At 43.5% G+C, this 13267-nt stretch overlaps 1 protein-coding gene across 1 annotated transcript; it reads right to left on the minus strand.

Moving 5' to 3' along the window:
* Nucleotides 1-247: 247 nt before the first annotated feature.
* KLHL10 (kelch like family member 10) lies at nucleotides 248-13086 on the minus strand. Its single transcript, XM_006130946.3, has 5 exons — nucleotides 12929-13086; nucleotides 11433-11922; nucleotides 7750-8367; nucleotides 4442-4591; nucleotides 248-707 (listed from the first exon to the last, which is right to left on the minus strand). The coding sequence occupies exons 1-5, from the start codon at nucleotides 13072-13074 to the stop codon at nucleotides 333-335; spliced, it is 1779 nt and encodes a 592-aa protein (XP_006131008.2). The 5' UTR covers nucleotides 13075-13086; the 3' UTR covers nucleotides 248-332.
* Nucleotides 13087-13267: the final 181 nt, after the last annotated feature.

The raw sequence follows: 13267 nt of genomic DNA on the forward strand, positions 1-13267 counted from the left end.
AACTTTTCTTCCCGCAGCTGACTTCCATTTGTGCAAATTGGTTTTTTTTTTTTTTTTTTTTACCCGACTTAGGAGTGGGGAATGAGAGGCCTTATAATGCATCAGTTCCTACAAACGTCAACCACTTTCGTGTGGAATGGATGAATACCGGGGCAACTTATAGCGGGGATGCCCTGTATAACACGTTTGTAAATGATAGATGTCTGGCTCCATTGAATGAAACAATTTCCAATACTGACTATTCCTGTGAGTTTGTATCCAATTGCTTTTATTTTAAAAAGTGAATACATACAGTTCTTGCTTAGAAGACTTTATTAGCTAAGTGGAGCTATTCATACAGGTAGGGTACTTGTCGAAGAGGAGTATTTGACTTCATCTCGCTGTGATAATCCTATAAAGTTGTCTCGTCTGGCAGCATACTCTCCAACATTGGCTAGTCCTGGCACCACACAGCAGCTCAAAGCACTACGGTATATGCTCATGTCATGAGCATCATACCATTCATCAGTCTTTTCATCATAGCATTCAACATTGAATGTGGTAGTGAAACCATTAAAGCCACCCACCACAAACAGAAGGTCATCCACCACTTCAATGCCAAAATTACTACGGGGATTAAACATGGTGGGGATCGTCCGCCAGGTGTTCGCAACTGGATTGTAGGCTTCTGCACTCCGAAGACGGTTGGCGCCATCAAAGCCTCCTACCTGTAGACATCAAAGAAATACGGAGTTTACTAGTTTAGGAAGGGCCTACATTAGGTAGCTGAATTGTTATATGGGTTTAGGACTCTCATAAATTCTGTTCATATTCAGCTCCATTGACTAGAAGCGTGAGTATTCAGCATTTCTGAAAATACATATTTGCTTTCTGCATGCTACTACTTTGTTCTTTCTAGTTATGGTGACACTTGGCAGTCAAAAATGAGGGAAAGGCACAGGATGTATATGGGTTAAGTAGAAATAATCCAGATTTCACTTAACTACATGAAGTGAAGAGAATTGTAAGGTGGTGAGGTTAAGCATTGTAAGTGGAGAAATAACAAGGTTCCAAATGCAATTTGAACTCTGCCTCTTTTGCCCATTTCAGTATTCCAGATACATCAGAGTATTTCTCTAACACAATTTAGTTTTCTACAACCTTGGATATGTATAGCCTCTTGTCACAATTCACGCCAACCTGTTTAAAATATTCTGTAATTTCTGACTTCATATAAATTCTCTTGGGTATTCAATAACTTTTAGTACCAGCCTTTCTCTTCAGTTGACATTAAGTTATCCTTTGATGTAACTGGAGGTTCAGAAGCTGAGCTATAACATGACTTACATTTGCAGCATATTTTAGGTGAAATTTTGGGAATGAAACAGTTGAATATAGTAGTTATCTGTGAACCTAGGCTGTTCATTTGGGCTATGTTATAAAAATGTTTTCTTCGTTGTATAAGAAATCTTCATACACTTTGATCCAGAGTATTATAACATTCTGCTCCTGCATCTAAAGTTGAGAGAACTTTGGTATTTGAGGAGATTATTCTTACTGCACGTACACAAAAAGATGACTATAACTTAATGCTTAATCTTGAAACTTGAATTTGGCTCTTTGGGTGGAATTTTCTACTTCAAAAAAAAGCTTTATCTGGAACAAAATGTCAAAGGAGTATCAGAAGTCCTTATTCCATGAAAAGCTGAATAGCTGATGAGTGCACACTTCATTCACTCATTCAAGAGGTCGGGTCAGAAATGCAGTTGAACCTCAGAGCTACAAACACCTCAGGACTGAAGGTTCTTAATTCTGAATAAAAATACAGTTGCTCTTCCAAAAAGTTTACAGCTGAACTTTGACTTACTACAACTCTGAAACTTTACTATATAGAAGAAAAATGCCACTTTTCCTCTTTTAAATTTTAACACAGTACTGTTTGCTTTTTTTCCCCCTCCTCTGCTGCCTGATTGCATACTTCTGGTTGCAAATATGGTGTTTGGTAGACTGGTCAGTTTGTAACTCTGAGGTTCTACTGTATGTTCAGTGCCTTGCTCAATTTCCACTCTAGCAGCTGCATTAATCATTAGAGATGCTTAATGACTTCTTTGTTTTGGTCTTCACCAAGAAGTCTGATGATGTAGGAATACCTAACATAGTGAATACTAGTGGGAATGGGGTAGTTTTAGAAGATAAAATAGTCCAGTTCTGGGCACCACATTTCAAGAAAAGATCAAGTTTAAAAACCACTTAGAAATGTTAGATGTCAGCAAGTCACCAGGGCCTAATGAAATGCATCCTAGAATACTCAAGGAGTTGACAGAGGTATCTGAGCCTTTAGCTATCATCTTTGAAAAATCATGGAAGACAGGAGAGATTCCAAAAGACTGGAAAGGGGCAAATATAGTGCCCATCTATAAAAAGAGAAATAAGAACAATCCAGGAAACTACAGACCATCCAGTTTAACTTCTGTGCCAGGAAAAATAATGGAGCAGGTAATTAAGGAATTCATCTGCAAACTCCTGGAAGAAGAAAAGGTGATAGGTAACAGCTAGCATGGATTTGTAAAGAACAAATCATGTCAAACCATTCTGATAGCTTTCTTTGATAATGAGTCTGGTGGATAAGGGAGAAAAGGGACCTTGACTTTAGTAAAGCAGTTGATATGGTCTCACATGATCTTATCAATAAACTAGGCAAATACATGCGGCTTAGATGAGGCTATTATAAGGTGGGTGCATAACTGGCTGGATAACTGTTCTCAAAGAGTAGTTGTTAATGGCTTACAATCCTGCTGGAAGGGCATAACAAATGGGGTTCCGTAGGGGTCTGTTTTGGGACCGGTTCTGTTCAATATCTTCATCAATTATTTAGATATCGGCATAGAGAGTACGCTTATTACGGTTGCAGATGATACCAAGCTGGGAAGGGTTGCAACTGCTTTGGAGGATAGGATCCTGATTCAAAATAATCTGGACAAAATGGAGAAATGGTCTGAGGTAAATAGGATGAAGTTTAATAAGGACAAAAAGTACTCCACGTAGGAAGGGACATTCAGTTTCACACATTGGAAGCGACTGTCTAGGAGGGAGTACTGCAGAAAGGATCTAGGGGTCATAGTGAACCACAAGCTAAATATGAGCCAACAGTGTGATGCTATTCCGAAAACAAACATGATTCTGGGATGCATTAACAGGAGTGTTGTGAGCAAGACACGAGAAGTCATTTCTCCACTCTACACAGATTGGGCCTCAACTGAAGTATTGTGTCCAATTCTGGGCACCACATTTCAAGAAAGATGTGGAGAAACTGGAGATAGTCCAGAGAAGAGTAATAAGAATGATCAAAGGTCTAGAGAAGATGACCTATGAAGGAAGACTGAAAGAACTGGACTAGTTTGGAAAGAAGACTGAGGGGGGACACGATAGCAGTTTTCAAGTATCTAAAAGGGTGTTACAAGGAGAAGGGAGAAAAAATGTTTTCCTTGGACTCTGAGCATAGGACAAGAAGCAATGGGCTTAAACTGCAGCAAAGGAGGTTTAGGTTGAACATTAGGAAAATCTTCCTAGCTGTCAGGGTGGTTAAACACGGGAATAAGTTGCCTAGGGAGGTTTTGGAATCTCCATCACTGGAGATATTTAAGAGCAGGTTAGATAGACATCTATCTGGGATGGTCTAGACCAGTGGTTCCCAAACTTTTTGGCATCATACCCCCTTTTTGATTTTTGAAAAAACCCTCACGCCCTCCTCCCCCACCCCAAAAATAGCAGCAAAACTTGTTGAGCAGCAAAAAAAAACTGACTGGAGCAGCGAATCTGGATGGGGAGGGGGGAGGCTGGGTCCCCTCACGCCCCCCCTGGAATTTCTTCACACACCCCCAGGGGGGCATGCCTCCCAGTTTGGGAGCCCATGGTCTAGACTGTATTGGGTCCTGCTGTGAGGACAGGGGACTGGACTTGATGACCTCTTGAGGTCCCTTCCAGTTCTAGTGTTTTATGATTCTAGGATTGTGGTTGAGAGCGCTTTCCTATGGGCTGTGTAGGGACATCCGCCTATTGCTCATGACAACTGGTTAGAAATAGACTGAGAAGGGAGCATCCAACAACCGTATTTCTCAAGATGTAGCACCTGCTAAGTGTCTTGCAAGGTCCTACTCAAGACATTTCTCTGTCAGGGCTAATTCTCTGCCAAACTTTAGTTCAAAACTATAACTGCTAACATTATTTCAAAGCTTTTTTAAATGGAGGAAAAATGCATTTTATTCTGCTTCTCTCCCCCCCTCCCCCCGTGCTCCCACACTCCCAATAAGCGGTTAATTCATTTTTGCTCTGTCTTGCTTCCTGAAATCTGACTTGTAGACAGAGAGGGAGTGAAATATATGAGCACTGCTCCAGCACTTTTAACTCGAGTGAATGCCACACATATATCCACTACAATGAAAGCTGACCGGTGTCACCTTACCGCATAGACGTGTTCTCCATAAGCTATTACTCCTATTCCGCTTCTTCTACTTCTCATGGGTGCAATTAGCGTCCACTGGTTTGTCTTAGCATCATATGCTTCAGCTGTGAACAGGCATTCATTTCCATTGAACCCACCACATATATAGACCTGTTTTAAAGAGATTACAGTATTTCTATGTGGGGGGCATGCAGGATTTAATGTGAAATGATTATATCCTGTTTAGGCATAGAGTCTTTTCCTGGTCCTGGGTTAATGCAAGTGCAGTGATCAACCACCTGGGCAGCTGAGTTTGGACTTCTGTTGCTTGAGATAGGAATTTCCTAGAAGTACTAGGAATCCTTTGCTGGAGGGAACTTTATCCAATGAACAATGGCAATCCCTTATTCTTATCCTGTCCACATTCATACGTTAGTACCTTTCTATCTGACTACCTGTTCTTGGACAGCCAGAGGTCTGTACTACTAAGGGTCTAAACTAAGGATAAGTAGTGGAGTGTAAGATTGTCTCGTGTAAATTGACACTCCCTCTAGACTAGTGATCGCTTCCGCTTTCCACTGCTACAGCTCCTTTCAGCAAGATTCTCAAAGTATTGCACATATATACTTCACAGGCCTGGCCTGCCATAATCTGGAAAAGCAGCAGTGATATGGCAGTGAATCAATGGAAGAGCCAAATTACAACCTAGCATTCCTGATTCCTAGTGTTCCCTGCTCGATATACTGGCTCCCTGCTAACTGCCTCCAGGAGCTTGTGATGCATTGTTTCTACTTTATTTTTTTTAACTGTGAAAACATCTAAGCTGAAAAACAAGGCATTAACTAACTCAATATGTAGAATAGTGATAGAAATGTAGCCGTGTTAGTCTGGTGTAGCTGAAACAAAATACAGGACTATGTAGCACTTTAAAGACTAACAAGATAGTTTATTAGATGATGAGCTTTCGTGGGCCAGACCCACTTCCTCAGATCAAATAGTGGAAATAAAATCAGATATTAGACAGGATCACAAAGAAAAAAAAGTTTCTTGCCATTTCAACCAGAAAGGACACTGTCTCAACGACTTAATTACCTGCATCCTGCTTCAGAAGCCTTTTAAATCTGCACTTGAAAGGGAATCCTCTGAACTGTCACTCATGCTAAAATTCGACACTACATGTGGGTCTCAACAAAGACCCCAGTTATCTTACCCATTACAAAGATAGCTTCCCCAGTTATCACCTCTAATACCATTAGCTCACAGACATTTACCTTCCCTCCCCCCCGCATCCCTCTTCTGTTCTGAAATTTGATTTGTCCTTTTCATATGTGTTCTTTTTTTTTAATTGTATCCTTTGGTATATATGGTTGTGACTATTTTCTTCCACTATTTGATCTGAGGAAGTGGGTCTGGCCCACGAAAGCTCATCATCTAATAAACCATCTTGTTAGTCTTTAAAGTGCTACATAGTCCTGTATTTTGTTTCAACTCAATATGACTAATTGCACATGTTGTGGATTGCACTAGATGATCATAATGGTCCCTTCTGACCTTAAAGTCTATGGCTGTGTCTAGACTGGTCAGTTTTTCCAGAAAAACTTGCCAGCTGTCTACACTGGCCGCTTGAATTTCCACAAAAGCACCGATGATCTCATGTAAGATTGTCAGTGTTCTTGCGGAAATACTATGCTGCTCCCGTTCGGGCAAAAGTAGACAGCTGAGATTTGTTTTCCGCAAAAAAGCCCCAATCGCGAAAATGGCGATCGGGGCTTTTTTGCGGAAAAGCACGTCTAGATTGGCACGGACGCTTTTCCAGAAAAAGTGCTTTTGCGGAAAAGCATCCATGCCAATCTAGATGCTCTGTTCCGAAAATGCTTTTAGCGGAAAACTTTTCCGTTAAAAGCATTTCCGGAAAATCATGCCCGTCTAGACGCAGCCTATGAGTCTCTCCCATCTACTAGCTTTGGGCATCTGAACCACACCTCAGGGTCCATGCAAGTGCTCACATCAGTTCTAGGGACACTGATTCCACATGCTACATTCAGAGGGGGGGAGCACCTGCAATAGGAACCCTCAATGTCACTGTTTGCTTTTAATGCTCAAAATTTCTATTTTTCCTGAGTTTGCAATGGAAAAAAATTAAAATGTACTGTTCTGTCTCCCTACCATATCCATGAAGTTCCTGAAACTAAAAGTTGTAGTTCAAAAGCAGAATTTTGCTCTGGACTAGGACTGAGGACCTGGGCTCTCATTCCAGCTCTACCACTGACCGGCAACGTGACTGGGCATGCCACTACGAGACTCTTGTTTCCCTTTCCTCCCTTCGCTTTATCTATTTAGACTGTAAACTATAGGGCAATGTCTATATTGTGCCCGTTTTGCGTAAAAAATGCAAATGAGGCAAAGCGTGGAATATTGCTGTGCCTTGTTTGCATAATTAATGAGGCTCTGTTTTTGCACAAAAGGCCTTTGCGCAAATAGGAGCCGTCAACACGGCTTCTTTTTGCACAAAAAAACCCTCTTGCACAAGAGCCGTTCTTCGCATTTTTTTCAGGAAGACCAGCTCTTGCACAAAAGCCTGTTGTGCAAAAATGGAGCCTCGTTAATTATGCAAATGAGGTGCTGTGATATTCTATGCTTCGCCTCATTTGCATACGTTTTTGTGCAAGAGGCTATAGTGTAGACCTAGCCTAGGTGCTTAGCACAATGAGGCCCTCAGATGAGACCCCCTAGCCTAACGCAAACAATAATGCATGTTGGGGTTATTGTACTTTTTGGAGACACAGCACTATCTGTTGATGGAGAGGTGCTGTGTCTTTGGACTTGTCTACACTGCAGACACTACAGCAGCACACAGGCAGCATTGCAGTTGTGCTGCTGTGGCCCTGTAGTATAGACACATGCTACAGCACCAGAAGAGTTTTTCCATAACTGTCTTAAATCCACCCCCTCAAGAGATGGCAGCTGTGTTGATGGAATTCTTCCACTGATCTAGCAGCGTCTGTACCGCAGCTTAGGTCGGGTTTAATGTTGTATCTCACAAGTGTGAATTTTTTGCACCCCTGAGCCAAGTTACAGGGTCAACCTAAGTTTTAAGTGTAGACCAGTTTAGTGTTAAGATGTTGTGTCTGATCTGGCGGTTTTAGCGGGACGTTCAATCCTGCCTGTATGTGCTGGCGTCGGTTCTTTCTGTGTTACAGTAAATCCCTATGATTTTACAGGTGTTTAGCATTGCCATGCTAAAGACCTGCATTTGGTCCCTGTCCTGCTCTCTCCACATGAGCATGGTATGGCAGCAGCTGCATGCCGTAATCTCAAATCCTTTTTACCTTTCCGTACAGCGTGGTAGCACTTGCGTCGCTTCTCTGTTCGTGCATGGGTGCAATCAGCGTCCACTGGTTGGTCTCCGGCTCGTACCGCTCTGCTGTGTTGAGACGCACGTAGCCATCAAATCCTCCCATGGCGTAGATGAAGTTATTAAGAACAGTGACGCTCACATAGCAGCGGCGTGAGTGCATGGGAGCCACCTGGTGCCACGTTTTCTTAAGGGGGTCAAACCGTTTGACGCTATTAAAATAGTCCACACTGTCAAATCCGCCAATGATGTAGACATAGCCTTTTAAATAGGCAGCGCCATGGTAAGCACGGGGGCTTTCCTGCTGACATGTGACATTCACCCATCTGTCTGCCCGGGCATCGTATGTTTCAATGGCATTGGTTGGGCTGCCCCCGCTCCATCCACCAATAGCAAACAAGATTGCATAAGGCAGGCGAGGCCTTGTGAGCGGGTTGGTGAAATCGGAACTTGAGGGGCCATTCATGTTGAGATCATACATGGCTTTCAGTGCATTTATGATGACAGGCTTGCATTCCTCGCTGTCCTTGACATAATCGTGCATTTTAACATTGTTCATAAAATACTCGGCATGCATCAATGCTAGTCGAACCTAGAAAAGCAAAGGGAGGTGGAGATCAAGATGAACATAAGAACGGCCATATTGGGTCAGACCAAAGGTCCATCCAGCCCCGTATCTTTTTTGCCAAGAGTGGCCAATGCCAGGTGTCCCAGAGGAAGTAAACTGAACCGGTACTGATCAAGCGATCTCTCTCCTGCCATCCATCTCCACCCTCTGACAAACAGAAGCTAGGGACACCATTCCTTACCCATTAATGGACTTAAATTCATGGAGGTTAGCTAGTTCTCTTTTAAACCCTGTTATAGTCCTAGCCTTCACAACCTACTCAGGCAAGGAGTTCCACAGGTTGACTGTGCGCTGTGTGAAGAAGAACTTCCTTTTATTTGTTTTAAACCTGCTGCCCATTAGTTTCATTTGGTGGCCCCTAGTTCTTATATTATGGGAACAAATAAATAACTTTTCCTTATTCACTTTCTCCACACCACTCATGATTTTATAGACCTCTATCATATTCCCCCTTAGTCGCCTCTTTTCCAAGCTGAAAAGTCCCAGTCTCTTTAATCTCTCCTCATATGGGACCCATTCCAAACCCCTACTCATTTTAGTTGCCCTTCTCTGAACCTTTTCTAATGCCAGTATATCTTTTTTGAGATGAGGAAACCACATCTGTACACAGTATTCAAGATGTGGGCGTACCATCAAATTATATAAGGGCAATAAGATATTCTCCGTCTTATTCCCTATCCCTTTTTTAATGATTCCTAACATCCTGTTTGCTTTTTTGACTGCCACTGCACGCTGCATGGACATCTTCAGAGAACTATCCACGATGACGCCAAGATCTCTTTCCTGATTAGTTGTAGCTAAATTAGCTCCCATCGTATTATATGTATAGTTGGGGTTATTTTTTCCAAAGTGCATTACTTTACATTTAGCCACATTACATTTAATTTGCTATTTTGTTGCCCAATCACTTAGTTTGGTGAGATCTTTTTGAAGCTCTTCACAGTCTGCTTTGGTCTTAACTACCTTGAGCAGTTTAGTATCGTCTGCAAACTTTGCCACCTCACTGTTTACCCCTTTCTCCAGATCATCTATGAATAAGTTGAATAGGATTGGTCCTAAGACTGACCCTTGGGGAACACCACTAGTTACCCTTCTCCATTCTGAAAATTTACCATTTATTCCTACCCTTTATTACCTGTCTTTTAACCAGTTCTCAGTCCATGAAAGGATCTTCCCTCTTATCCCATGACAACTTAATTACGTAGTTTTAAATCTTGCAGGCCACAGGGCTTTCTCTACCTCCCTTTGGGAGACTGTTCTTTAGCCAAAGACATCTTTATGCTCCGTACTGTACCCCACAGCCAAATTCCCTCCTTGGCATATTCACCCCAGGTTTGTAAGTAATTATAGCTCCTCAGCCATTGCTTAGCCAAGTTATACAGACTTAATTCTTCTAACCTTTCTTCAATAATCAGTCCCTCTGGGTCTCTAATCATTCTACTTATAGTTTAATACACTTCCTTCTGATCATCTCTGCCCTGCTATAATGGGGCAGAACTGAATGTATTGCTGCAGGTGTGGATTCAGCAGACGCACATAAAGAGCGATAGAAAGGGACAACTTATCTATTACACAATGCTTCTATATTCGAAACCTAAAACTGAACTGGTGTCACTTGCTATTGCATTGCATGTCTAATTAAATGCCCCCAAACTTCCTTAATGCAAAGTTAGCCCCGTGATGCCTGTACCCTTCCAGAATGTGGAGCTTGGCTAACGTACATTCCTGAAAATCAGGACATACTAATTTAAGGTTGACACCGTTCCCACAATGCAACCTTAGCTCTCTAGCGCCATAGGGTGTTCAATAGCCACTTGGAATGGGTCAGAAAGGGTGGATTTTTTAATCTCCTGAAGTCTTCAGTAAGACCAGATACCTACCCTTCAGTAAGATATGCCTTAGTCAAAAAACACAGGTATTTGGCTCAATGCAGCAATAACTAGATGGAATTTTCCATGCTGTGTAATATTGCAAGTCAGATTAGAGGATCTGATAGTCCCTTCTGAGCTTCCCATCTATTAATCTATAATTAGATCTGTGGAAGAACTAAGAGCATGCCGGTGTTTTTCATGTGATGTGAATTCCAGCATTGATTGACATGAGCTTCTGCTGCGTTCATTGTGTTGGGGGTAGACGTGCTAAACGGTGGTGGATTCCTTGGAGTACAGCTGCGACTGTAATATGACGAGGGATGTGTATCTTGAGGGATCATGCATGCTTCATTTTAGTGCCGAGTTTTCAGCAGGCATGCACAAGAATGCTTTTGCCATGCGGGTTGTCCTGGTGGGGTGTCCTGCAGAACAGTGGTCTCAGATTCTTCGGCAGTGGTAAAGGGAAGTAATCCTCGGGGCCAGGGTGAAGGGGTGTTGAAATTTGGCAGTTCTGGAGTGGTTTGTGTAGGGTCAGTATCTCCTGCTTGCAACCCTTGACTAAAACTCTAGTTTTGCTTTAGCATAGTCTAATGTTGGACTTTATCCCACAATGCCCATGTGATGTATCCATGAAGACAGAGTGCTAGTGTGTGTTACTGAAGTGTTTGGGCACTGGTGAGAGGGCAGAATTAAGATGGGAAGGCAGGGTTTGTCCATCTTATCTTTGTTTTTTCTGGGTCTTAGAGGTTTTTAATTAACCACTCAGCATTTTGGACTGGCACCACGGGCCAATCTTACTGCTGTATTAAGTCAGTTTTTGAGGATTTAATTTCCTTGGTTTAAAGAAACATTCTTGGTACCACGGCCCAGCTTTCCCCCTCCATTGCCTCTGGCTCCTTGGTAATGATTTGCCGCTGTCTTGGTCAGCCCTCAGACTTGTGCAAAACTCTGTGGACTCCCTGGGCTCCCTCCCTGGGATCGGATTACTGGATTGGGGCTGGCTTGAGTGTGGAAAATCTTTGCATAGTCACGGTCTATTATACCTTTCTTAACTAACTAACTAACTTCAGTTTAAGGGGCTGTAATCCTAATCGTTGCCAGTGGTACCCACCACTGTTTAGCAAGGAACGAGTAACTAAAAACCAGCAGAAAACTGACCTTAGGCAGCAGGACTGAAATGTACTGTTTCCTGTTCTGGGGGTCGTGGGAAATCCATTTGAGAATGGCCTCGAACACTGCATCTTCTTGTTTCACGTTGAGTTCGTCCTTTTCAATGATGTCTTTAAACTCATTGACCGAGAGCTCTAGAAACTCTGTAGAGACCTTGACCATTTCCTCGAAGTTGTGCAGGATGAACATGTAAGCCGTCTGCCGCAGATCCGGGCAGTGGTAGTACTCCGTGAACTTGCAGATGCCAATGCAATTCTCCAAGCACAGCTGAGATTTTAAGAACTCGCAGCACCCCCTGACAATACCCATTATGTTGAACTGGTCTGCTGCAGCCAGTAGCCGCTCCACGTTGTCAGCCGTGACTGGTACTGTCCTAGTATAGGCATATTCAATAATGAGCTTCATCATGTCAGGAGAAATACCTGGAATATTATACACTCTCTTCTCTGTGTTGTTCCAGCCACTGGTAAACAAAGCCCTGGAAAATGAAGCAACACTTGAACCAAACTGCCTATATCAGGGCTACTCAACTTTGGAAGCTCAGGCGGCCACAATGATACTCACAGCACATGTCAAGGGCCACAACTTAAGCGCTGTTGCATGTATATGCAAATAGCTTCTTTCCCTCTGGGCATGAATACAAAGCACTTCCCACAATCCCCAGGGCTCCTGGCACCTCCTCCTTGGGGGCTAGAAACACGAATACCTGCTACCCGTCTGTTCCAGCCAGCCCATCCGCTTGCGTCTTTCAATGCTCACCCCGCCTGGGAGACGCCTCGTTGTTGTGGAGCATGTTGCTAGTGGAGGCCATGTTCAAAGGATCCCACCTGCGGGCCGTGTGTTGAGCCCTGCGTAAACCCAAACCACACCAGGGGCCGCAAACATACAGGCTGCAGGGCTGCAAGCAGCCCACGGGCGGCGTGTTGAGTAGTCCTGGCCTATTTGAACAACGGATCTACTGCTTTATGTCTAGACCCCTTCTTCGCCAGCTCCCAATCCAGGTGGCGAGCTGACTCAGAGGGTGAGCAATAGCAGGGCTTTGGATCCTTTCACCGTGGGTTTTAAACCAGACTACGGGATAGCGACCAAAATCTGATCTGCTTGTTGGCCCATGTGAAATGGGGCCTTGGGGATCGTTCCTAGCGGATAAGTAGCTGCAGAATGACTGGTTGCCTTGTTGCAAAGGGAAACTGAAATCTCCCCTGGCTTACATGGGAGGAAGCTGGACATCGTGGCAGGGCAGTGTAGGGAGTCTCAGAATGTCCCCTCCCATGCTGTTCCACTCTGGCTAAATACTAGACACCAGTTTCCATGGCTCTGGTTATATATTAGTCTGTGGCCTATGCTAGTATCTAGGCGATTAAACATTAGAGGCCAATTCTAAGGCTTCCATCAGCCCCCCCCAAATCCATCTTAAAACAATTACTCCAGACAAGAGCAGCCATTGTGCCCATAGCCTGGTTGGGTTTGTTTCAAGCGCTGACCTAAAGTAGGAGCTGCAGCTACATAAGATGTTCTTGTGGGCGTTGAACTCTAAGCCATTGACTTTGATGACCACGTCGCAGAGTTTCCCTTCCAGCCGAAGCTCGTTGAAGACTGTGCAAGCCATTGCACTCATTTTTCTCTCCATGTGGGGGTGGGAGTACCCTGCGGAAGCCGAGGTGTCATCCATGTCCGTCAGTCTGGAGACAGCAGAAGAAGCTCCTCTCCGAGGCGCTACTAGGCTTTCTCCTTTCCCCTCCTACATTTTCTTTGAAATGCGTATTTAGCCCAGAAGTTCCAGAACACACCTGATAATGAGATCACTGAACGGGCTGGGTTCT

Source organism: Pelodiscus sinensis, chromosome 29, assembly GCF_049634645.1.
Source record: "Pelodiscus sinensis isolate JC-2024 chromosome 29, ASM4963464v1, whole genome shotgun sequence".
Lineage (NCBI taxonomy): Eukaryota > Metazoa > Chordata > Testudines > Trionychidae > Pelodiscus > Pelodiscus sinensis.